We start from the raw sequence: 26,796 nt of genomic DNA on the forward strand, positions 1-26,796 counted from the left end.
AAAATGCATATAAAGGCAGCATAAAAGTAATCCATATGACTCCAGTGGTTAAATCCATGTCTTCAGAAGCGATATGATAGGTGTGGGTGAGACACAGATCAATATTTAAGTCCTTTTTTACTGTAAATTTACTTTCAAACAGCTCTCCTAGGTGCATTCACAAGAGGTCTTCTGTTTTTGCAGATTTGCATTCTTCATGCATATCGAAATCACCACCTACTGGGCTGTTGTGCAAATACTGTATGATTTATTTATTAATTTCCTTTCTTTAATCCCTCCCTTCTTTTTTCATTCTACTCACTGCCCCGTAGGTGGCGATATGCACAAACAACGCAAATTGGCAAAAACACAAGAAGATTAACTTGATCATCTTGTGAACGTGCAAAGGAGGGCTGGTTTGAAAGTGGTTTATAATAAAATAAAAAGTATTTTTTCAGATAAAATATTTATCTATTTCTCACCCACAGCTATCATATTGCTTTGGAAGACATGGATTACTGGAGTAGTATGGATTACTTTTATGTTTCCTTTATGTCCATTTTGGAGCTTCAAAATTCTTACCACCACTCACTTGCATTGTATGGACCCACAGAGCTGAGATACTCTTCTAAAAATCTTCTTCTGAGTTCTGCAGAAGACAAAAAGTCACACATCTGGGATGGCATGAGGGTGAGTAAATGATGAGAGAATTTTCATTTTTGGGTGAACTATTCCTTTAAGGTCAGATATTCACAAATTTTAGATAACTTCAGTTGTATGGTAGACTACATAAATGAGTTCATTTACATATGTCAGCAACAGTTATTTTCAGGACAGCATGACTTTGAAGACTTTAAATTATTTGTTAATTTCATATGGCTAAAAAAAGCAGTCCTTTACATCTTGTGAGAATGACCTCTTTAGTTTAAGCTGCAGTATGTAATATCAGACATACTTAAGAATAACAGAATTACTGTGATGATTTAAGAGAAATCGATGAGAACAGGTTCTGCATTCACACAACCAATTTACATATTTATACATGGTTCGATATTGTATTTGTGTCAAGTGAGTACATCCGAACTTCAAGAACTGGCTCGATCTTACATGCTACAACTTGAATGGACATTCTGGGCAGCTTCACACAGGCACATTTTGGTTTCTCTTTGATCATCTACCTTTCGTTCCTTTCTTCTGTGCAGCTCACATCCATCTGCAGTCCTTAACACATTGGAAGGTCACATCCTCACCCCATTACAAATTAGCTGCTGGTGCGTCAGTGACTTTACGTCCTTTCCCAGCTATCGGCCGATCTCTCTCCTCCCACAGAGTGACACCATCACAGGCACAAATCTGTTTGGGGTTCTGAAACAACCCGGCACAGCGTGCAATGATTCCACATGCCAGCCTGAGAAAAGAGGGAGAGGGGAACCAGTCACAAGAAAACCAAACACACACGGTCCACTGAGTATTGTGAAACATGTGGGCTCTGTGTGGGATTGTGATTTCTGTAAAGAATAAATACAAAAAAGGCAGATTCACTTGACTGCTGTTTGCAATTTCTATTCCCCTTTTTTTATTTGGAACCAGTAGCCCCTATGATACATGCAAAAAAGCATAGTTGATTTCCTAAACACTGATGTCCACATATGTGGACAGCGGGACTAAGTTATGAAATTTTAAATAATACCAAGCTATAGAAAGTCAGATTTTGTTTATCTAATTGTTAATTATGTTTCCAGGAGTGTTGGTTATTCATGTTTTTGAGATGTTACAGACATTACAGCTGATTTTCTGTAAAGCTGCTTTGGAACAATGTGTTTTGGGAAAAGCACAAATACAAAAATTATACAAATAAAAATGATTTGACTTGATTCTACTTTTATGTTACAATGTTTTTTCAACTTCAACTTTTTCAACAAAATCTCAATGTTCTGTCTTTGCTCTGTCAAACAAACAAGTGATAGCCAGTGCTGAAGCATTTTAACAATCAGAAATTAGCATAATTATATTTGAAAGTAATGGTCAGCAATGTCCAATCACTGCCAATCATGTTAAAATATTTTGCATGAAAAATGATTAAATCTATGTTCTGATTACCATGTCTGCCAACCATGTTGATGTATGCAAACATCATCTACAGCATGAAACTGAACTTTTGACCAGATGTTAGAAGTGAATGCACTTGGCTGCATAGGAAAGCTATAGGATGCTCCCTTGCTCCCTAATTAGACAATGACTAAGCCTCCAGTGTGCTGTCTGTCTTCACTGGTCTCAGAACAGTTTTAAATACACCTTATTTTCATCCTAACTCTGTATACAGCCTCTGAAGGCAAAATTTTCCAGCGTTTGGATGCATTCATTGATTCTTAATGTGATAATGCACAGTGAACATAGGATTTTTTGGAAAGTTAGTCCTGGACATTGTGTGTTTGATGCAATTTTTAAAATGGCATATCGGATGAAACTAGAGACTACTCTTTTGACTCAAAAAGGTTTTGATGTGTAAACATAACCTGGTTTCTTACCAGATGTAGTTTTGTTGGCTTTTCTCCCAAAGACAAACTCGGTTGAGATTGGCACATGTTGTTTTGTCACATGACTCGGTGTGCTGAAAGTTTTACTGACAGCCTAGAGTCTCCTGAACTGAGATCAGTTGGTTTTAAAGAAATTAAATTAAGCATAGCCTATAACGAAGCCAAAACGTAATGTCCACGCATGTGGACATGGGGTCTCACGGGGTTAAATCAGATCAGGCTGATTATATTAAACACACAAAGTTTCTACAAGAAGAGCAAAAAATGTAATAAAAAATTATATATATATATTATATTTTGTGCTAAAATATTTGCATACCCTTGGAGAATTGGTAATACATGTACCATTTTTAAAGAAAACATGAGTGAACAGGCAAAACACATTTCTTTTATTTCTTATGGGATTTATATTAAACTGTAGGTTATAACAGAATGGCACAATCATAAAACAGAACATGGCAAAAAAAACAAAAAAAAAAACAAAAAAAATGACCCCTGTTCAAAAGTCTGAATACCCTTAGTTCTTAATACTGTGTATTGCCCCCTTTAGCATCAATGACAGCGTGCAGTCTTTTGTAATAGTTGTCTATGAGGCCCCAAATTCTTGCAGGTGGTATAGCTGCCCATTCGTCTTGGCAATATGCCTCCAGGTCATGCAAAATCTTTGGTCGTCTTGCATGAACTGCACGTTTGAGATCTCCCCAGAGTGGCTCGATGATATTAAGGTCAGGAGACTGTGATGGCCACTCCAGAACCTTCACCTTTTTCTGCTGTAACCACTGGAGGGTCAACTTGGCCTTGTGCTTAGGGTCATTGTCGTGCTGGAAAGTCCAAGAGCGTCCCATGCGCAGCTTTCCTGCAGAAGAATGCAAATTGTTTGCCAGTATTTTCTGATAACATGCTGCATTCATCTTGCCATCAATTTTCACTAGATTCCCCGTGCCTTTAGTGCTCACACGCCCCCAAAACATCAGTGAGCCACCACCATGCTTCACAGTGGGGATGGTATTCTTTTCACTATAGGCCTTGTTGACCCCTCTCCAAACACAGCGCTTATGGTTGTGACCATAAAGATCTATTTTTGTCTCGTCACTCCAATACAGTGTGCCAGAAGCTGTGAGGCGTGTCAAGGCGTTGTCGTGCATATTGTAACCGGGCTTTTTTGTGGCATTGGCGCAGTAAAGTCTACTTTCTGGCAACTCGACCATGCAGCTAATTTTTGTTCAAGTATCGTCGTATTGTGCTCCTTGAAGCAACCACACCGTCTTTTTCCAGAGCAGCCTGTATTTCTCCTGAGGTTACCTGTGGGTTTTCCTTTGTATCCCAAACAATTCTTCTGGCAGTTGTGGCTGAAATCTTTCTTGGTCTACCTGACCTTGGCTTGGTATCAAGAGATCCCAGAATTTTCCCCTTCTTAATAAGTGATTGAACAGTACTGACTGGCATTTTCAAGGCTTTGGATATCTTTTTATATCCTTTTCCATCTTTATAAATTTCCATTACCTTGTAACACAGGTTTTTTGACAGTTCTTTTCTGCTCCCCATGGCTCAGTATCTAGCCTGTTCAGTGTATCCACGTGAGAGCTATCAAACTCATTGACTATTTATACACAGATACTAATTGCAATTTAAAAAGCCACAGGTGTGGGAATTTAACCTTTAATTGCCATTTAAACCTGTGTGTGTCACCTTGTGTGTCTGTAACAAGGCCAAACATTCAAGGGTATGTAAACTTTTGATCAGGGCCATTTGGGTGATTTCTGTTATCATTATGATTTAAAAAGGAGCCAAACAACTGTGTGATAATAAATGGCTTGATATGACCACTATCCTTAAATAACAGACAGTTTTTTTTTGCATGATCAGTCATATTTTCAAAATCAAAGCCAAAATTTCTGCCAGGGTATGCAAACTTTTGAGCACAACTGTGTGTGTGTGTATATATATATATATATATATATATATATATATATATATATATATATATTTTTTTTTTTTTTTTTTTTTTTTTTTTAATAATGTTTTGTCTGGGTGACAAACAGTTTTTACCTTTCTCCTGAGTTTCCTGTTATTTTGGACAGTGGGTGACTCCCACGGCCCAAATCATCCTCTCCTGAATCTACCACCAGAGATCGACCAATCACATCCCACACCTGTCAAAAAGTTCATTTTGGACAATGAATACAACACTACACAGGCCTGAGTAAACTGTGTCTCCTTTCAGGCTTAATATTATTCCAGCAAAAAAAGTAGGGTCACACTTTATTTTACAGTGTTCTTGTTACTGTGTGTTTACATAGGTAATTGCTGATTAATACTAATGAACTACATGTGCAATTAGTTTGTAGAGCTGCTTATACTTACATAATGTTATTGTTACTACTGTAACAATTCAAAATAGTAACATGGACACTGTAAAATAAAGTTTACATAAAGCAGATCTGTCCATGAAAACTTTCAGATGACAATGAATGATATAAGAGGGAAAAAGAGAAGTATAATCATGATGCAGATGTAGTGATTAAGAGGGAAGTGTGTAAGTAAAGTGTAATTTACTTTTAAAAACAGAGACTTTGGATAGTTAGAAAGGTTACTCCAAATTCGTCACAGCAGGGTTTGCAAATACACACCTCTCAGCAACACAGGACTGCTTTTTGAAGTCCTTTTTACAATGCAAACTGAATTACCTTTATCTGAGAGTCTTCTAATCTGAATGAAGCTCTGCCATCAGGACCAGCTGTGATATTTCCCAGATCTCCCACATGCTGCAGACCAGACAGACATTAGTAAAGTCATTATTACGCAGCATTACCATAAACCAGCAATCATCTCTACCCGAAAGATAATGATGAGTCTGTATACAGAGGGGAGGTTGAACGGCTGGCTCACTGATGAAGTCAAAACAACCTGGAGCTGAACACGATCAAAACAGTGGAGATAATAGTGACTTTAGTAGGAAAACCCCAACATTGACCCCGCTCACCATTCTAAACAGCACTGTGGCAGCAGTGGAGTCATTCAGGTTCCTGGGCTCTACCATCTCACAGGACCTGAAGTGGGAGACCCACACTGACTCCATTGTGAAAAAGGCCTGGCAGAGGTTGTACTTCCTTCGCCAGTTGAAGAAGTTCAACCTGCCACAGGCACTGCTAATATAGTTCTACTCAGCAGTCATTGAGTCTGTCCTCTGCACTTCAATAACTGTCTGGTTTGGTTCAGCAATGAAATCGGACATCAGAAGACTACAAAGGACAGTTTGGACTGCTGAGCAGATTATTGGTTGCCCCCTGCCCTCCCTTCAAGAACTGTACACTTCCAGAGTGAGGAAAAGGGCTGGAATAATCACTCTGGACCCCACTCACGCAGCCCACTACCTTTTGGAACAGCGCCTTCAGAGCACTGAGCACCAGAACCATTAGGCACAAGAACAGTTTTTTCCCTCAGGCTATCCATCTCATGAATAATTAATACTGCCCCATTGAGACTACTACCCCTGGAGTCCTGAGTTTGAATCCAGGGCGTGCTGAGTGACTCCAGCCAGGTCTCCTAAGCAACCAAATTGGCCCGGTTGCTAGGGAGGGTAGAGTAACATGGGGTAACCTCCTCGTGGTCACGATTAGGGGTACTTGCTCATAATGGGGCGCGTGGTAAGTTGTGCGTGGATCGCGGAGAGTAGCATGAGCCTCCACATGCAGTGAGTCTCATGCACAGCGAGCCACATGATAAGATGCACGGATTGACAGTCTCAGAAGCGAAGGCAACTGAGACTTGGCAATAAAGCTCATTCTGATAACACATCAGTTTCCTTCCTTCCCTTCTGTATGGTATAGAGTACCCAAAGACCACATATTGTTTCCCTTCACTTTCTTGCGTTTCAGAAAAAAACTCTCCATGACTGTAAGACACAAGCAACAGTGCTCATCATATTCCATTTCTGAATATTTCTTCTACATATGGAATTTTTTTGTTTTCTTGTTTATTTGTCCTGCATCTTTGATAAGTTGAGTAGTTCACAGATCAACAAAATAGCCAGGTTGTCATATGGCAATTCTGTACCATAATGGAAATACTGTAATGGGGAATGCATTTCCCCATTGTCAATTTTTTAAAGATAATGACATCAATTATATTACTGTCATTACTTATTTACTTGGAAGTGTTTACAGTGATACAGTGCATCCGGAAATTATTCACAGTGCTTCACTTTTTCCACATTTTGTTATGTTACAGCCTTATTCCAAAATGGATTAAATTCATTATTTTCCTCAAAATTCTACAAACAATACACCATAATGACAACATGAAAGAAGTTTGTTTGAAATCTTTGCAAATTTATTAAAAATAAAAAACAAAACAAAAAAAAAATCACATGTACATAAGTATTCACAGCCTTTGCCATGACACTCAAAATTGAGCTCAGGTGCATCCTGTTTCCACTGATCATCCTTGAGATGTTTCTACAACTTGATTGGAGTCCACCTGTGGTAAATTAAGTTGATTGGACATGATTCGGAAAGGCACACACCTGTCTATATAAGGTCCCACAGTTAACAGTGCATGTCAGAGCACAAACCAAGCCATGAAGTCCAAGGAATTGTCTGTAGACCTCAAAGACAGGAATGTATCGAGGCACAGATCTGGGAAAGAGTACAGAAAAATTTCTGCAGCATTGAAGGTCCCAATGAGCACAGTGACCTCCATCATCCGTAAATGGAAGAAGTTTGGAACCACCAGGACTCTTCCTAGAGCTGGCCACCTGGCCAAACTGAGCGATCGGGGGAGAAGGGCCTTAGTCTGGGAGGTGACCAAGAACCCGATGGTCACTCTGACAGAGCTCCAGCATTTCTCTGTGGAGAGTGGAGAACCTTCCAGAAGAACAACCATCTCTGCAGCACTCCACCAATCAGGCCTGTATGGTAGAGTGGCTAGACGGAAGCCACTCCTCAGTAAAAGGCACATGACAGCCCGCCTGGAGTTTGCCAAAAGGCACCTGAAGGACTCTCAGACCATGAGAAAAAAAGATTGAACTCTATGGCCTGAATGGCAAGCGTCATGTCTGGAGGGAACCAGGCACCGCTCATCACCTGGCCAATACCATCCCTACAGTGAAGCATGGTGGTGGCAACATCACGCTGTGGGGATGTACTTCAGCGGCAGGAACTGGGAGATAAGTCAGGATCGAGGGAAAGATGAATGCAGCAATGTACAGAGACATCCTTGATGAAAACCTGCTCCAGAACACTCTGGACCTCAGACTGGGGTGAAGGTTCTTCTTCCAACAGGACAACGACCCTAAGCACACAGCCAAGATAACAAAGAAGTGGCTCCGGGACAACTCTGTGAATGTCCTTGAGTGGCCCAGACAGAGCCCAGGCTTGAACCCGATTGAACATCTCTGGAGACATCTGAAAATGGCTGTGCACTGACGCTCCCCATCCAACCTGATGGAGCTTGAGAGGTCCTGCAAAGAAGAATGGGAGAAACTGCCCAAAAATATGTGTGCCAAGCTTGTAGCATCATACTCAAAAAGACTTGAGGCTGTAATTGGTGCCAAAGGTGCTTCAACAAAGTATTGAGCAAAGGCTGTGAATACTTATGTACATGTGATTTTTTTTCATTTTTTATTTTTAATAAATTTGCAAAGATTTCAAACAAACTTCTTTCACGTTGTCATTATGGGGTATTGTTTGTAGAATTTTGAGGAAAATAATGAATTTAATCCATTTTGGAATAAGGCTGTAACATAACACAATGTGGAAAAAGTGAAGCGCTGTGAATACTTTCCGGATGCACTGTATAATTGAGTTTAAATATGAATTATGTTTCATCAAAAGTTATTCTACTGAAACTGCAAGAAAGAGAGGATGAGTTGGGCTTTTAAGAGTAATATTAAAGGATAAATGATAATGACTCACTCAATTTGAGTTTGTAGGAGTTCTAAATGTATACTCATTTTAATTAATTAAAGAAATATTAATTTAATTCATATTTAGATGAAAAAAAATAAAGTTTATGGACCATTTTCAGTTTTGGTACAGCATTGCCATTGGTTTTCCCAATTGTTCTTTCTCCAGTGGTAACTGTTACATTAAGCTTACTTTATGCACTATTAATAAATAGAATGTCTGTTAATGAAGATCTTGAATTGAAATGTTTAAGTACATAAATCATTTTAAATGAACATTATACCCTCTCTGAGTCTTGAGGAGCTCCATGCTGTTTCCTGAAAGGGTTGAAGTGATCTCCACAGCTGAGACACAGAGAGAGAACACACATAAATGATTATTTAGCAAAAACTTATACAAAGACAAAATCATATGCCTGCAAATTACATAAAGTCTTTGAAGTCTTTCTTTACATCTGGATTTTTTTTTTAATGTATTTATTTATTTTAATTATTTCCGATTTAGACATATAACAATATAATAATAAATAAAAGAATTTGCAGTTTGTTAAAAACTAAATGGATAATTCACCCAAAATGTAATCATGTCATTGAAATCCCATTTATGCATCCACAGGTTCAATCAAACTTGGCAAAGTGTTGTCACAATACCGAAATTTCAATAGTCGGTACCGATACCACAAAAAGTTACATTTTATTATACAGTTGTAATATATTTCTGTCGCAATTTCTTCAATTTCAGGCATCTAGCTTTTATTTTGACGTGTCTTTTTGACAGAAGCTTCACTTGTCTGGATAAACAGTTCACTGTATAGCCTAGGGTTATCATTAAAGCGCAAATGCTGTGATTTAATTATAGAAATATATAGTTTGATTGTGCTGCGCACTTGACAGTGGTTTAGCACTCTAATCTGTCATCTCATGTAACACAGCGCGCATGATTATCTGGAGTTCAGAGATTTGAGTGGTCCGATTCACACAATCACCTTTAAGCTCATGCAGACTAAGCTTGCAGTCTTGTCGTTTAACAATCACACATGGACATGTCACTGTCAGAGTTTTCTGCTTTAATGTTTTATTTTGGCCACTAGAGGCCCTCATTGTATTTCATTTCAGTTTCCCGCCATTTTATCATGTGTTATTGTTTTCACCTGTGCCTCGTTCCGGACTGCGTATTTAAGTTGTTCACTTCCTTTGTTTCTTTGCTTGGTTATTGATGTTCCTAGCCAGTTACTGCCGTAAGTTTGCTCTAGTTCCAAGTACTAAACTTTGTAAGCCTTTTGGTTTGTTCTTTCCCCATGTTTGTTTTTTGCTATTTTTGTTAATAAACTCTTCTGAGTTCTTTTAAGAGCGCGTCTGACTATTGGGTTCAACTCCCTTCTGTGGCTCAGTGGTAGAAATTAAGACTCTTGCGCCAGAGACCCAAGTTCGATTCCCAGCTCTGACAGAATAACCAAGCCACACTATGAACCCAGAGATGCCTAACACTCAAGAACTCCTGGCCACAATTGCTCAGCAGGAGTCCACAATCCAACGCCATGAGTCAGCACTAGTCCAGCAGAAGACTGTGATGGCTAAACACTCACAAGTGCTGTCAGATCTCATGATTTTTGTTCGTCAGATCCTGGACTGGCTGCCCTCTACCTCAGCTACTGCTGCCTCGGTACCCCTTCCGGATTCTCAAGTACTCTCTCCCCTGATTGAACCTCGCCTACTTCCACCACAACATTTCTCAGGTGATCCCAGTGCATGTGATGGGTTCCTGACTCAATGTTCTCTCACATTTGAATTACAACCATCTTCCTTCCCCTCAGATCGGGCCAAGATCGCATGTTATCACCCTCCTTTATGGCAAGGCTCTTTCTTGGGCAACAGCGGTCTGGAAGGCACAGGCACCCTTCTGTTCAAGTTATTCTGTATTTGAAAAGGAGTTCAAGCGAGTCTTTGACCACCCCCTCAGTGGCCGGCAAGCCTCTAAGAGACTTCTCACCCTCCGACAAGGTAATCACAGCGCGGCTGAATATGCCATACAGTTTCGGACAGTTGCAGCAAGGAGCGGCTGGAACGACGAGGCCCTCATTGTGTGCTTCCTGAATGGTCTGTCTGAGGCAATCAAGGATGATATGGCTACCAGAGAACCTGCTCGTGATCTCGAGACCCTCATGGACCAAGCAATCTGGCTGGATAATCGCCTGAGGGAGAGAAGCCTGAACCGGCCATCTGTTTCCACATTGTCTGCCAGTCCAGCACTAGCTCCAATGCTACCAGTTCCCCACGAGTCTTCGGAACCCATGCAGTTGGGAAGGACAAGGCTTTCCCCATCAGAACGAGACCATCACATGAGAGAGCGCTGTTGTCTATATTGTGGAGTGTATGGTCATTTTCGCTCTGCCTGCCCCGAGCTTTCGGAAAACGCCCAGTCCCGTACAGGCAAGGAAGGACTGTAATGGGAGTTACACGCACAGCTTCACCTTCTAACTCTGGATTGTTCCTTCCCATCACACTCACTTGGGGAGATCAAAAACACCACCTCCAGGCATTGATTGATTCTGGTGCTGCCGGGAATTTCATGGATATTTCCTTTGCCAAAAGTCTCCAGATTCCTATTAATTCCCTTCCTGCTCCCCTGACTGCGACAGCCTTGGATGGAAGACCGTTAGCTCCAGGGAAAATAACCCACCTTACCTCTCTCCTTGGTCTCGTCACTTACCAGCACCAGGAGAGAATGTGCTTTCACCTTATACAGACTCCAGAGTTTCCTATTATCCTCGGTCACCCCTGGCTCCTCCAGCATAACCCACACTTTGACTGGTCTACTGGCGCTGTTCTCAGTTGGGGTCCCACCTGTCAGACTACATGCTTGGCCCAGAATTCCCCTGATCTTGTTCTCGAGTCCCAAGAAACCCTAGATCTGTCTCAAGTCCCTGCTCAGTACCACCACCTCAAGGTAGTGTTCAGCAAAAGGAAGGCCACCTCCTTACCTCCTCATCGCCCCTATGATTGCGCCATTGAGGAACCTGCCCCCCCCAGAGGTCGTATATTCTCTTTGTCTCCACCCGAACAAACTGCTATGGACAAATACATTAACGAATCCCTTGCGGAAGGTATCATCCAACCATCCACTTCCCCTGCTGGAGCTGGATTCTTTTTCGTTGGGAAGAAGGATGGCGGACTCCGGCCATGTATTGATTACAAGGGCCTTAATAAGATCACTGTTCGAAACCGCTATCCCTTGCCATTAATGACCACTGCTTTTGAAATTCTGCAAGAAGCCTCCATCTTCACTAAGCTTGACTTGTGCAATGCCTACCATCTCGTGCGCATCAGGCAAGGAGATGAATGGAAGACCACCTTCAACACGCCCACTGGGCACTATGAATATTTGGTTATGCCCTTCGGTCTCACCAATGCTCCTGCAGTATTTCAAGCTCTCATTAATGATGTTATCAGAGACATGCTCAACCAATTTGTGTTTGTCTACTTGGACGATATCCTCATCTTCTTGAGTTCCCTCCAAGAACATGTAAAACACATCAGTAAGGTTCTCAGACATCTTCTTGATAAACATCTTTATGTTAAACCTAAGAAATGCGAGTTCCATGTAACCAAAGTTCAGTTCCTAGGGTTCATTATCAAGCCTGGCCAGATACAAATGGACCCTCAAAAGGTTCAAGCAGTTGTGGATTGGCCCTCCCCCTCGTCGGTAAAGGAAGTACAGTGTTTCCTTGGTTTCGCCAATTTTTATCGCAAGTTCATCCGGAACTTCAGTACTGTGGCGGCTCCTTTATCTGCCCTCACCAAGGGGAACACAACCAGCTTTAATTGGGGACATGAAGCAGAGTTGGCCTTCAGCAAACTCAAAAGCCATTTTACCTCTGCACCTATTCTCATTCTCCCTAACCCAGATAAACCCTTCATCATGGAGGTCGATGCTTCGGATGTAGGGGTTGGAGCTGTGCTGTCCCAAAGAGGGGAGGACAACAAGTTGCATCCATGTGCATTCCTTTCCCACTGCCTTACACGGACTGAGACGAACTATCATGTAGGGGATCGAGAGTTACTGGCAGTTAAGCTAGCGCTTGAAGAGTGGAGGCATTGGCTTGAGGGGGCTAAACATCCATTCCAAGTATTCACGGACCACAAAAATCTGGAATACATTCAGCAGGCAAAGCGACTCAACCCCCGCCAGGCACGTTGGTCCTTATTCTTCAACCGTTTCCAGTTCATCTTATCCTACCGCCCCGGCTCTAAGAACCTAAAACCTGATGCTTTGTCCCGAGTATTTGGCCAACTATCAAGGAGGATGTGACAACATTTGTAAACGCATGTCCCACGTGCAACCAAAATAAGATCCCTCACCGCTCTCCACAGGGGCTATTGCATCCTCTCTCCATACCTCATAGACCTTGGTCTCATCTTTCTATGGATTTTATCACTGGACTTCCGCTATCACGAGGCAACACCACTATCATGGTCATAGTTGACAGATTCTCCAAGGCCGCCCGATTTATTCCTCTGCCCAAACTACCCACCGCTAAAGAAACTGCTGAATTGGTTATAAACCACGTCTTCTGAGTCTTTGGCATCCCACAAGACGTTGTGCATTTATTTTTTCCCCAAACTATGTCAAATTTGGAAGCAGTCCTGTGTCAGTCAGACAGCTAGGAGGTATCAAATTGAGTCGGTGCTCGGTACTACAGAAACGGATTTGTGATCAGTGATTTTTTATTTTAGTACTGACTTGGTACCATAGTACTATTCACATAGGTCTATTCTCACAGAGTCCGTAAAAAGTGAAACTAAAAACTATTTCACTCCTGTACAGTAGTAACGCTGTTGTTACACCAGTCTCCTGTCCGCACCTTCAGCTGTTAGAGATCAATATAATGAACGCTGTTAAATCATTTATGTACCTAATGGTATAACTGTTACATTATGTTCTTTCCATGGTGTTGATGCATTTTGAGGGGTATATAATCTGTGTTTTTTATGCAAGGGACATGAGTAAAGAGTGCTGTTGGATATTTATTTGCACATGTATTTTTCTACAAGTATATTACAAATAGACACCTGAATCCAACTTCTCTTTTTATAATGCCTGCGTTTATGCCTGGATAATATAACACAAGATACAGTGATATAAATACACGTGGAATAATGTACATTAAGAATAACAGGTATATTATAAAATATGCAAAATAAAAGAATATAAAAAGAATACCCTGACTCTCTGTTTTTATTGAAATTATTGCAATACTTTGTTATATCACACTTGCAATAAAAAATAGCAGTGTGGTTCTGCAATGTGTTTGTCTACAGTAAAATATAGCATGTAAAGAGTCTTTTTCTGGGATTTTCAACAAGCTTAGTGCAAACAAATTACCGAACCTCGCTGCTATTTTTAATGCCATGAGAGTATAACAGGCACAGTGATGTACATATTAAATAATGTACATTAAGACAACAAAAAACCAACCATAAGCAGGCTTTCAAAAACAGACCGGATTTATGTTTGCAGTACAAAGGGTTCATGAACTGCAACTATTTATTTTTAATTATATAATTTTCAGGGGGGTGTATCAGCAGCACGTATGCCGGTGTTTGCCAGTTGATTAGCACCACCAACACGCTGAATTGAGCAGCTGCAGCGCTGAAAAAAAGCTTTAATCTCATTGGTCAGTCAGTTTTCATCGCATTCTGAAGAAAAAAAATCAGAACATTCTCCGTAGAAAAAAACGTCGGATTGTCGGCGGACAATTTGTCAGACACGATGTGCATAGCACCACAGGAATGCATTGTAACCATGTAAAAGCTCATTCGGAACAAACATTCGTTCTTGGTGTGAGCAGGCCTTAACTTGACATGTCATGATCAGACACAAGGGAATAAGTGGTGTTTTGGTGTAACTGAAGAATACACACATACCCAAATGGGATTTGACATCTGAGATAGAGATAAAGATTATCAGTAAATAACAACTTCAATTTTGGCCTGCTCTTCAGAAGACTTGGAATATAGTGCTTGAGTCATATGGAGTACAATTATGGTGCTTTTTTGTCCTTCCTCCCCTCCGTTTTTTTGGGGAGGGGATTGATATGTCTCATATGGGGGGACAATCTCACCTAAATCTCACGAGGGTCCACTTTTATTAATTCTTACCTCTAGTTTTATTTACATTAAATTATTTACCAGCAAGACATGCAAACGTGCTGACTTACATTTCTATTGTTGATCTTGGCAAATACCTTTAACAAATCCTTAAATGGGTAGTTAAAAGGATTGTTTACCCAAAAATATGTCATGATTACTCAACCTCATGTTGTGGAACACAAAAGGAGATGTTAGGCACAATGATCATGTTTACACCTGGTATTAAAATGTGTATCAGGTGGTCCGATCACATGTGGTCAGTGTTAAATACAGGTCTAAATGGGGTCTAAAACGTTTTGTGATCAGACCACAAAAACCACATATGAAGGTGGTGCATCACATTTGAGGTGTAAATGCTTATCCGCCGTGACTGTGTCCCGGTAGCAGCGAAGCACCACCCCTCACCTGTCAATCAACCACTGTGCTAAAACAAGAGTTTAAACTTTGTCGGTTACGAGCGGTTTAAAAAGGAAATAACGGTCCGCTCGGAAAATTAAAAAAAGTGGATACATACACAAACATGAGAACTTCATGGATCTTCTTCAGTGTGTTTGATATCAACACACATCTAAAGCTTTTTTAATACTGGTAATCCCTTAAAATGACTTATAATTCTGCTAGAAATGTTGCATTTGTGCTTAGATTAAATTTCAGCTGCATCTGGGAGAAACAGCACGCAGGTTTTGTTTGTTCACGGTTTATAATCATGCAGTAACACACTGACATGGTGACTGATGTATGTCAGGAACAGAGTTCCTACCCACGAAATCCGATCACAAGAGACGCATTTAAGCGACCAGGTGTAAACAGTGGGTTCTCACCTGACCACATGTGATTGGATCACCCGAGATGCATCTTAATACCAGGTGTAAATGGGGTCAATGTTAGCCCCAGTCACCATTCACTTTCACTGCATCTTTTTTTCCAAACAATGAAAGTGAATGGTGACTAACATTCTGCCAAACATCTCCTTTTGTGTTCCACAGAAGAAAATCATATGGGTTTGGAACGACATGAGGGTAGGTAAATTATGACAGAATGTTCATTTTTGGGTGAACTATTCCTAACATCTAACGTGTTTCATTACATTTTTCTGAAAAGTTTTTTTCTATATAATCCATGTGCGACCATGTCTAATGTCACATGATTTTAGTTTGACACATGTCTTCAGACCACTGACCATCAGACCATCTTAGAGATCTTGGATTTCATGCTACTTAAAGGGATAGTTCACCCAAAAATGAAAATGTTCTCATCATTTTCTCACCCTCATGCCATCCCAGATGTGTATGACTTTATTTCATCTGCTGAACACAAATTAAGATTTTTAGAAAAATATCTGAGCTATAAATCTCCACTTTCACTTTAATATCTGAAAGTCACCTGTGGTGCCTGTTTAGTTTCACTTTCAAATCTGAGCTGTGTGTGTGTGTGTGTGTGTCATCGATGTTATTTATTATGTTCCAGATCAGTTTGATGTTAAGTTATAATCAAAGTCTTGTATATGCAAGTATAAACACCATTGGACCACGCAGCCATCATACCGCTCAGGAAGGAGACGCATTCTCCTACAGATGAACGTAGTTTGGTGCGAAAAGTGCAAATCAATCCCAGAACAACAGCAAAGGACCTTGTGAAGATGCTGGAAGAAACAGGTAGACAAGTATCTATATCCACAGTAAAACGAGTCCTATATTGACATAACCTGAAAGGCTGCTCAGCAAGGAAGAAGACATTGCTCCGAAACCGCCATAAAAAAGACAGACTACAGTTTGCAAGTGCACATGGGGACAAAGATCTTACTTTTTGGAGAAATGTCCTCTGGTCTAATTATTTTTTTTTACTGCTTGGCCATAATGACCATTGTTATGTTTGGAGGAAAAAGGGTGAGGCTTGCAAACCAAAGAACACCATCCCAACCATGAAGCATGGGGGTGGCAGCATCATGCTGTAGGGCTTTACTGGTTGTTTAGATCAGTGTTACTATCAGAAATAATTAATAATTATTTCTGTAGTTATTAATTAATATTTGAATTAATCAATTAAATCTAACTCATTAAAACCTCATATGGGGCTCCAATAAATGTAGTGTGCTAAATTTAGCACGTTTGGTTATTAGCAATAATTAATACTTATCAAAGATAATTATTAATTATTAAAATCAATAGAACATTGATGAGAATCAATGTTAGCTTTTTTTTTAATCCTTTAAAAATCAACAATTATCAAAGATAATCGTTAATTGTTAACATCGATGAAACATTAATTAAAATTAACACTAGCTTATTGATCATTCAAATTCAACAACCATCAAAGATAATTATCAATTATCAAAAATCAATAGAATATTAATAAGGATTAACATTGACGGGGCACCACCCTGGAATCAGGGACTAATAACCAAATAGTAAAACAGTCTCAATATTAGATTGTTTTCTTAGGAAAATCGACATCCGAAGAATATCGATTTTCGAAAAAAAAAAAAAAGTGAATGAAGGTTTGAATCCGAGCACTGACATCCCGTCAGCATGACACAGACGTATGCAAAACAAACCAAAACACATAATATAAACAAAGTTTATTTATGCAGTAATATCAATTAATAATTAATACAATGCAGTCAATAAACTTCCGACTTACAACTACAAACTAAACAGTGATATGATTAGATATGGAAATAAAATAATCCTATAATACATAAGGTGTGTGTGTGACAGTGTGTGTGTGTGTGTGTAAGGAGGGACGTGCACAAAATGGCGGACATGACTCTCGTGGAGAGTGTGTCACGCGAGACTTCTCGCCAGGGAATATGACCGCGAATGGGGGCGGAGATGGCCTCTACCAGTTACCGCGTTTATCCGCTTGTACGATAGCTTAGGGACAAAGCTGGGCTTTAGCATTTAAGCTATCTACGAGCCAAAAATGTGTGCCAGAATGTTTGTGAGGGGTCGCGTGCGTGTATGTGTGCGTGTGTGGTTAGTACAAGAGAGAGAAGTGACAGCCCTAAAGCCGATTTCGCGATCGTGGGAGAGAAAACAGCTGTTAGTTCATCGCTCAGAGACGCGGTGGACGGCTCGTAAACAGTCCCGCGTTATTTGACTCTTAATGGATGAACTCAGTTGCTGTCTCACCCGCGATGGCGAAATTGCACAACAATCCAATTTGGTTGGACCACAATACAGCAAAACAAATTTGTGATAATTAATACCCTGTGTATTAATAATGAGCGGACATGGCAGTCCGTAAAAGCAAAAACCTTGAAACACAAGAATAACACAATAATATTCTATCTCTGCCCAGACGTAAACCTCTTACTTGAAACGCATGAGGACACAGGTAGAATGTGTTTTCCTCCGTCCTTTAACTCTGAACCGGTTCCTTGAGGCTCGGGTGATGACGGGAGGCCATTTCCTCGCTCTGTCGGCGGGCGGTACGGCTGTTGATTCTCGGCGTGCTGGCGGAGAACTCAGAAATGTTGACTTGATTGAAGATGGAAGAGAAATCTTTAATCTCTTCACTTCTGTAGGCAAACGGATGAAGATGCGAACTGCTCGGCGGTCTCCTTCGGATGCGTTAGAGTGTTCGGTTGAACACAGAGTAATCTCAACTCGTCCAGCGAGATGGAGATTGTATGGCCACAGTTTCAAGTCGGACGTTACTTCCTTATGCCACGAGGTTGCACATGAGAGCAGCGTTGAACTGCGTCCACACACTGCAAGCAAAGTCGCTGGAAGCAAATCACGAAAGCATTTCAGAGGTATTTCGACTCCTGATGATGTCATGGTTTGAGGTGACGTTCTGTTGTGTGCCTCATCCAATAGGAGTTGAGAGTTCGATCCTTTAGTGAGCAAGGCTTCATGGGATTTGTAGTCTTTTTTGGACTCCCTTTGTTTGATTTTGGCGCGATTTTTATCAGTAAGATTTACGACTTGGAATGTGGGGGCTTGAGTTAGGTTTTTACGACTGTGTTAGGCCTGCCTTTGTCTTCTATCTGAATACATGAGGCCCAACAATGCTGTGGGGGTGCTTTGCTGCAGGAGGGACTGGTGCACTTCGCAAAATAGATGGCATCATGAGGGAGGATAATTATGTGGATATATTGAAGCAACATCTCAAGACATCAGCCAGGAAGTTATAGCTAGGTCGCAAAAGTGTCTTCCAAATGGACAATGACCTCAAGAATACCTCCAAATTTGTGGCAAAATGGCTTAAGCACAACAAAGTCAAGGTATTGGAGTGGCCATCACAAAGCCCTGACCTCAGTCCGAACTGAAAAAACTGAAATAACGGCTGTGCGAGCAAGGAGGCCTACAAACCTGACTCAGTTACACCAGTTCTGTCTGGAGGAATGGGCCAAAATTCCAGCAGCTTATTGTAAGCTTGTGGAAGGCTACCCAAAACGTTTGACCCAAGTTAAACAATTTAAAGGCAATGCTACCAAATACTAACAAAGTGTATGTAAACTTCTGACCCACTGGGAATGTGATGAAAGAAATAAAAGCTGAAATAAATCATTCTCTCTACTATTATTCTGACATTTCACATTCTTAAAATAAAGTAGTGATCTTTAGTAGTGAATTTTTTCTACGATTAAATGCCAATAATTGTGAAAAACTGAGTTTAAATGTATTTGACTAAGCTGTGTGTAAACTTCTGACTTCAACTATATGTAAACATGTTTAATTACATATTATTTATTATTCATGTTGCTTGCATTGCAGGCAGAAAATAAATGAGGAAATTATTGTATGCTTGCTCTTCAGTCGCTTAAATAATAATACATAAACATGTTTTGGCATACTTTTGACATTCTGTGCTGAAAAAGAAATCATCAAAATAATTAATAACTACTCGCCTCAATAACACAAAATTGGTGTTGTTTTAAAGACTTTACAATGCATTCAGGCAATATAACCAACTCTTACCAGGTGCTTTTTAATTTGCTGACAAATTAGAAGTGTTCCGTTTCCATAACTTATGAAATCATTTTACTCTACACAAACAGTCAAACATACGGTCAAATCATTGTGCTGATCAAAAAGTTTGCAAGTAGAAAACAACACATTATTTCACTCACATATTAAATTAATATCAAGTAAAGGCCAGGACAAAAAAAGCTTTTAGAGTTTATATGCTGTAAACAGATATTTTCTGTCGCATTTTGCATGTTAATTCATTAAACACAAACAGAAAAAAAAGCTGATGCTCCGTGACAGCACTTCGATGTTCCGGGGCAAATTCAAAACAAAATTTTTGCTCCCTCAAAGGACACTGCTGCGGGAGGGATGCCACGTGAAAGCTCGTTCCAAACAAAAGTGAGAAAATGAATGGGCCCTTCCACAAGACGAAGTGTTCCATGTTCCCTTCAGAGTACCCACTTCAAGGGCTCTGCACTTTGGAGTGAGTAGGGAACAGGGACGAATCACTTGCCATTAGAATCCGCCCCTGATCTGCTGTAGTGCGCTGTTAAAGGCACCTATGCTTAATTTTCTTTAATACCCCCACGATTTACATAGAAACCTCATAATAAAACATTATTACTGTTATTGTGAGATTATTATGAGATTTTTAATTTTGTTTTATTTAACTATTTTAATTTAATTATTAAAATGTTTTAATAATAGCTCGCGCCCCTGCTGCCCCCATTCTGTGCACGTCACAGACCTTATGCAATCCTGTGTGAGGTCCCCCAGTTCATGCACATGCAGGCCATGTGCTCCAGGTGCCAGCCCATCAATCGTCCCGTCAATCAAACAACGATCCTGTGACAGCTGCAGGAAACGGACAATGCCCTGCACTAGCCCCGCCCCATTCAACATGGCCACGGCAGCGCCCAAGTCTGCAACACACACACACACACACACACATGTTGAATGCACACAGATATCATTATGTTTCTCCTGTGATACACTACTAATAATGACCACATTAACATGCACAACATTTTCTGATTAAACTGTGTGTTCTGGTCTTTACTCAACACTGAATGGATAGTTCACCCAAAAATGAAAATTCTCTCATCATTTACTCACCCTCATGCCATCCCAGATGTGTATGACTTTTTTCTTCTGCAGAACCACCTAGTGGGCTGTTGTGCAAATCTGATTTATTTATTCTTTTACTTTCCTTCATCCCTCTCTTTTTTCTCTTTCTCCTTCCTGGCCAGTAGGTGGCGAAGAATGTGAATCCCCAAAAAACAAAAGAAGAAGAACTCTGTTCTCTTGTGAAAACGCATAGGAGGGCTGGTCGAAAGTGGAGATTTACAGTAAAAAAAGACTTACATTTTGATCTGTTTCTCACCCACATCTAAAAAATTACTTGTGAAGACATGGATTTAACCACTGAATTTTCATTTTTTGGGTGAACTATCAGTTTAATCACTCAATAATATAATTGACAACAGCATATACAAACACAAAATGTAAGCCAAAAGACTCTTAAGTTGCTCCACCTGTCTGTATATTGTTTTATGCATTAAAATGATGCAGACGTAATGGGAATATGAGCAAATTCTAACTAAAAGAGGACTATTCTAAACATGGTCAATGTGCTCAGTACTAACAGCAGTGACACAGTGAAGCGTTTCATCAAATACTGACAACAACAAATGTAAACCTCAGCTGAACTGAACCAGAAGCAATCCAGAACCATCAGAAATGTGCCACATTGTGATGTACTTTTTTAGTTAAACTGATAAAACACTTCACCTTTGTTCACCATGTCAGCATCCAACCACTTTAGTCATTATTTTCAGTAACTGTGTGCCACAACAAGACCAAAACAAGTGCATAGAGATGTGACTTCACATAATTTACCTGTTTCTGAGCTGCCCATTCCCTTCAGCACAGCTCTTTTGCCTGTGCTTTCAATGAGGTTCTGGACCTGCAGAGAGGTGAGTACAGTTTCAACCAACACTTCCTCCTTAGCCAAGTCTATATACACTGACTGCACACCTAAAAACACAAAACACACACAAAACATATACACACATGTATATTATATGAGACTGTTGTGTGTGAAAATCCCATGAGATCAGCAGTTACAGAAACACTCAAACCAGCCCGTCTGGCACCAACAATCACGCCATGGTCTAAATCACTTAGATCACATTTTTATCCATTCTGATGGTTGATGTGAACATTAACTGAAGTTCCTGACCCATATCTGCATTTTATGCATTGCACTGCTGCCACAAGATTGGCTGACTAGATAATCGCCTGAATAAATAGGTGTGCAGGTTTACCTAATAAAGTGGTCACTGAGGGTATGTATATGTATATATCAGTGGTGGAAAGAGTACAGATTTTAAAAGAATTGCTACTGAAGAAATAATTCACTTGAGTACAAGTTGAAGTACTGAGAATTATTATGACTCAAGTAAGAGTAAATAAGTAGTTTGCTAATTTATGAAAATTATATATATTATATATAGTATATATGCTTCCATTTTTAGGACACAAAGACATTTTTGTTCTTGAAAGAAATTGATGCTTCCTTTCACCAAGAATGCATTAAATTGGTCAAAAATACTGCCTAAATCATTAATTGCAAATTATCTTTACGGTTTGAAATAACTGTTTTAAGTTATATTTATTAATGTTTTTCTTTACCCATGATGGCAAATATATACTGTGTCACCTATTCCTTACAAAAGCATTCTAAAGTGATAATTTGGTACTCAAGAAAATGTTCTTATTATTAGAACAATTGAAAACGGTTTTGTGCTACCATGCGGAAATCACAATACAGTGGGTTTTTTCCCCATTTGCTGAGGTATTGAGTTCTTACAAGTTGCTTTACACTTGAAAGTCAAATTTTGGTTTTAAAAATAGGCAAAAAGAAACACATTTCTCCATAAGTCTATTGTTTTAGAGAGATGAAGGCTATTCCATGCATTACTGTTTTGAAAAAAAAATCTCTAACCACTATAGAGAGGGAAGTGGATGGCCAGATGCACAACAAAAAGACAAGTAAATCACAGTCTCTAGTTTGAGAAACAGACTCCTAACAGGTCCTAAACTAGCAGCTTCTAAATGCCAAAGACCTGCATTGCTGCAAGAGGATTTTTGGACAAACAGAGCATTTTAAGAATACACCATTTATTTAAATAGAAACAGCCATTTGTAACATTCTAAATGTCTCTAAATCATCTCTAAACAACATAATGTGCATTTCAGGTTTATTCCCATTCACATATATCCAAGTATTTTGGCTATTAAGTTAACATACTCTACAAACGAATATAATGCAATATCATAGAGAAGGAAATTTATCCTCTATGATATTGCAGCAATTATCCAGATATGGAATGAGACTATTAAGCTAACTGTCATCAAATCCTACATGCCAAATGAATAAAAAAAAGGCAAAAAAAAAAACAAAAAAAAGGCAAAAATAAACATTTCAAACAGTGTTTAGTGTTTTCCACCTCTGGTATATACGAGTTAATACCCTTGACACAGAGTCAAGAGTGTTTAGTGTTGTCTTAACTCACCTGGCTCTTTCTCCAAGACACCCTTCACTGCATTCACACAGCAGTCACATGACATCTGTACTGCAAACTCAAGCTGCGCAAACACACAAATTAGTGAATCTCTTAAAAACCTATCAAGAATATGTCTATTTCTCATCACAAAATCAAAAGGAATATATATATATATATATATATATATATATATATATATATATATATACATACATACATACACACACACACACAGTTGTGCTCAAAAGTTTGCATACCCTGGCAGAAATTGTGAAATTTTGGCATTGATTTTGAAAATATGACTAATCATGCAAAAAAACTGTCTTTTATTTAAGGGTAGTGATCATATGAAGCCATTTATTATCACATAGTTGTTTGGCTCCTTTTTAAATCATAATGATAACAGAAATCACCCAAATGGCCCTGATCAAAAGTTTACATATCCTTGAACGTCTGGCCTTGTTACAGACACACATGGTGACACACACAGGTTTAAATGGCAATTAAAGGTTAATTTCCCACTCCTGTGGCTTTTTAAATTGCACTTAGTATCTGTGTATAAATAGTCAATGAGTTTGTTAGCTCTCACATGGATGAACTGAGCCGGCTAGATACTGAGCCATGGGGAGCAGAAAAGAACTGTCAAAAGACCTGTGTAACAAGGTAATGGAACTTTATAAAGATGGAAAAGGCTATAAAAAGATAACCAAAGCCTTGAAAATGCCAGTCAGTACTGTTCAATCACTTATTAAGAAGTGGAAAATTCTGGGATCTCTTGATACCAAGCCAAGGTCATGTAGACCAAGAAAGATTTCAGCCACAACTGCCAGACGAACTGTCCAGATTATAAAGAAAAACCCACAGGTAACCTCAGGAGAAATACAGGCTGCTTTGGAAAAAGACGGTGTGGTTGTTTCAAGGAGCACAATACGATGATACTTGAACAAAAATGAGCTGCATGGTCGAGTTGCCAGAAAGAAGACTTTACTGAGCCAATGCCACAAAAAAGCCTGGTTACAATATGCCCGACAACACCTTGACACGCCTCGCAGCTTCTGGCACACTGTAATTTGGAGTGACGAGACCAAAATAAAGCTTTATGGTCACAACCATAAGCACTATGTTTGGAGAGGGGTCAACAAGGCCTATAGTGAAAAGAATACCATCCCCACTGTGAAGCATGGTGGTGGCTCACTTATGTTTTGGGGGTGTGTGAGCTCTAAAGGCACGGGGAATCTAGTGAAAATTGATGGCAAGATGAATGCAGCATGTTATCAGAAAATACTGGCAAACAATTTGCATTCTTCTGCAGGAAAGCTGCGCATGGGACGCTCTTGGACTTTCCAGCATGACAATGACCCTAAGCACAAGGCCAAGTTGACCCTCCAGTGGTTACAGCAGAAAAAGGTGAAGGTTCTGGAGTGGCCATCACAGTCTCCTGACCTTAATATCATCGAGCCACTCTGGGGAGATCTCAAACGTGCGGTTCATGCAAGGCGACCAAAGATTTTGCATGACCTGGAGGCATATTGCCAAAACGAATGGGTAGCTATACCACCTGCAAGAATTTGGGGCCTCATAGACAACTATTACAAAAGACTGCACGCTGTCATTGATGCTAAAGGGGGCAATACACAGTATTAAGAACTAAGGGTATGCAGACTTTTGAACAGGGGTCATTTCATTTTTTTCTTTGTTGCCATGTTTTGTTTTGTGATTGTGCCATTCATAAAACAACCTACAGTTGAATATGAATCCCATAAGAAATAAAAGAAATGTGTTTTGCCTGCTCACTCATGTTTTCTTTAAAAATGGTACATATATTACCAATTCTCCAAGGGTACGCAAACTTTTGAGCACAACTATTATATATATATATATATATATATATATATATATATATATATATATATATATATATATATTATTTATGTTTCTCATAAAGAATATGAAGCCTACTTTTAGCACTGTTATATTTTTTTTATGACAGTTGAGCACATATCACTCCAATTCTTATTACTTAAAATGAAAAATAAATAAATAAATACATAATAATTACATCTTAAAATAACTTATGATGTAGTAATTACATAAAATATTTAATTAGCATTATTTTTAATAAAGCCTTTAATCCATGATTTTTATAAATAAAAAGATATAAAAGGGTCCGGATCGGATTATTTACATTACTTATTTACAATATAAAAAAACTAATGAAAATCATAATTGAGTTTAATGAGTCTTACATTCCAGACATTATAATAACATGAATAATAAACAACACGAAATAATAATATGAGAACATAATAAAAATAAAAAAAAATATGTATATACATTATATTTAAAATGACAAAACTTTATATAAATAAATATAAACATTTAACATGAGAACCTGTTTAACGAGTTTCACAAGTGTCCGGCAAGAGCAAGACTGCAACAACAGGTTAAAATACAGAGGTAAATTACTTGTATTATCCATCCATAACATATAAACGCGTATGAATCGTGCAAATTATATGATTATACTGACTGAATCAATAATATGTTCACCAAAATGACTTGAATGACGTTATTGCTGCTATTTCGCTCTTACATTACATCAATTTATTTGACACTACCACAATATTTAACCCATAATTAATATATAACTCATGCCCTTAATAATCATGACTGCAGAACACCATAAGAATTACATGAGTCATTTTCACACCTTTGCTGTCCTGTTTGTGTCCATCTCTGGTCTGCACGCCGACAGTGACGTAGGCGGAAATTAAGCGCTTAGAGAACATTTCAAAATAAAAGTCGCGATCTGAGGCTACTGAATAATAAAATAAGAGTCCCTAGCCAACTATGAGAGGAGATATAGAACACGCTGCGCCGGTGGAAGTCGGGGTCCTGGCTGATCTGAAGGGGGTGGGGTATGGGAAGAGAAGGTAGAGAGGGAGGGCAGTCTCTGATCCATGCAAACAGGAAGTGAAGGTAAATGCACTTACAAATTTGCGAACCGCTGTTAATGAGAAGATAAAGAGAGGAGATAAAATTGTGAGAGCAAGTAATAGAGGAAGGCACTAGTGAAATATGTCAACTAAAACTGACAGAAAATAAGTCACTTAAAGGGATAGTTCACCCAAAAATGAAAGTTCTCTCATCAGTTACTCACCCTCATGTAGGGTGAACATATTCTGGTTTTCCAAAAAGAGGACACCAGTTTTTTCACCGGGGTGGGAGTATTGGGGTGGGGTGGAATAATAGGGTTCTAAACAGTGTTACTATGAATGCAAACTTTAATACAGTGAAAAAGACACTCTATTAGCATAACATATATATAAATAAATAAAAATTTCCAACCTTCTTTTGAATGTCCATGTACTAAAATAAAATATTTGATGCCATGAGTGTATCTTCATTTATTATTACTATTATTTTGAATGGCCATGGAAAATGAAGCAATGTGATAACAATTTTACCTGGTCGCAAAAAGTAGTCCGTTAATTTCGCTGATGAACTTTCACTTTTTGCTGACCCTTTATGCTTCGTACAGCTAATGTGTGCTTCTAAATCACTTGAACCTTTATTAGCAACTGACACTTAAGTGCCAGCTTTACATGTCATACATTCTGCTTCCCACGGATCTCGACCTGGACGAAAGCAGACATTTTTTGTGCAAATCTTCTGTAAATATGCACTTTCGTTTGGGCATTGTTCCCACTCAGCTGTCATTTGCTGCTACGGTCAAGCAA

At 39.3% G+C, this 26,796-nt stretch overlaps 1 protein-coding gene across 2 annotated transcripts; it reads right to left on the reverse strand.

Annotated features, from left to right (window-relative positions):
* Positions 1-955: 955 nt before the first annotated feature.
* On the reverse strand, positions 956-25,836 carry LOC127449062 (copper chaperone for superoxide dismutase-like). Of its 2 annotated transcripts, XM_051712197.1 has the most exons (9): positions 25,767-25,798; positions 25,449-25,487; positions 23,066-23,138; positions 21,387-21,524; positions 20,236-20,410; positions 8,706-8,766; positions 5,204-5,281; positions 4,566-4,669; positions 956-1,387 (listed from the first exon to the last, which is right to left on the reverse strand). In XM_051712197.1, the coding sequence occupies exons 1-9, from the start codon at positions 25,788-25,790 to the stop codon at positions 1,234-1,236; spliced, it is 846 nt and encodes a 281-aa protein (XP_051568157.1). In that variant the 5' UTR covers positions 25,791-25,798; the 3' UTR covers positions 956-1,233. The 2 variants fall into 2 exon arrangements, with proteins under 2 accessions (XP_051568157.1, XP_051568165.1); XM_051712205.1 differs by lacking the exon at positions 25,449-25,487 and having other exon boundaries at positions 25,767-25,836.
* Between the last annotated feature and the right edge of the window lie 960 nt (positions 25,837-26,796).

The sequence above is a fragment of the Myxocyprinus asiaticus genome, chromosome 1, assembly GCF_019703515.2.
Source record: "Myxocyprinus asiaticus isolate MX2 ecotype Aquarium Trade chromosome 1, UBuf_Myxa_2, whole genome shotgun sequence".
In the NCBI taxonomy this organism is placed as follows: domain Eukaryota; kingdom Metazoa; phylum Chordata; class Actinopteri; order Cypriniformes; family Catostomidae; genus Myxocyprinus; species Myxocyprinus asiaticus.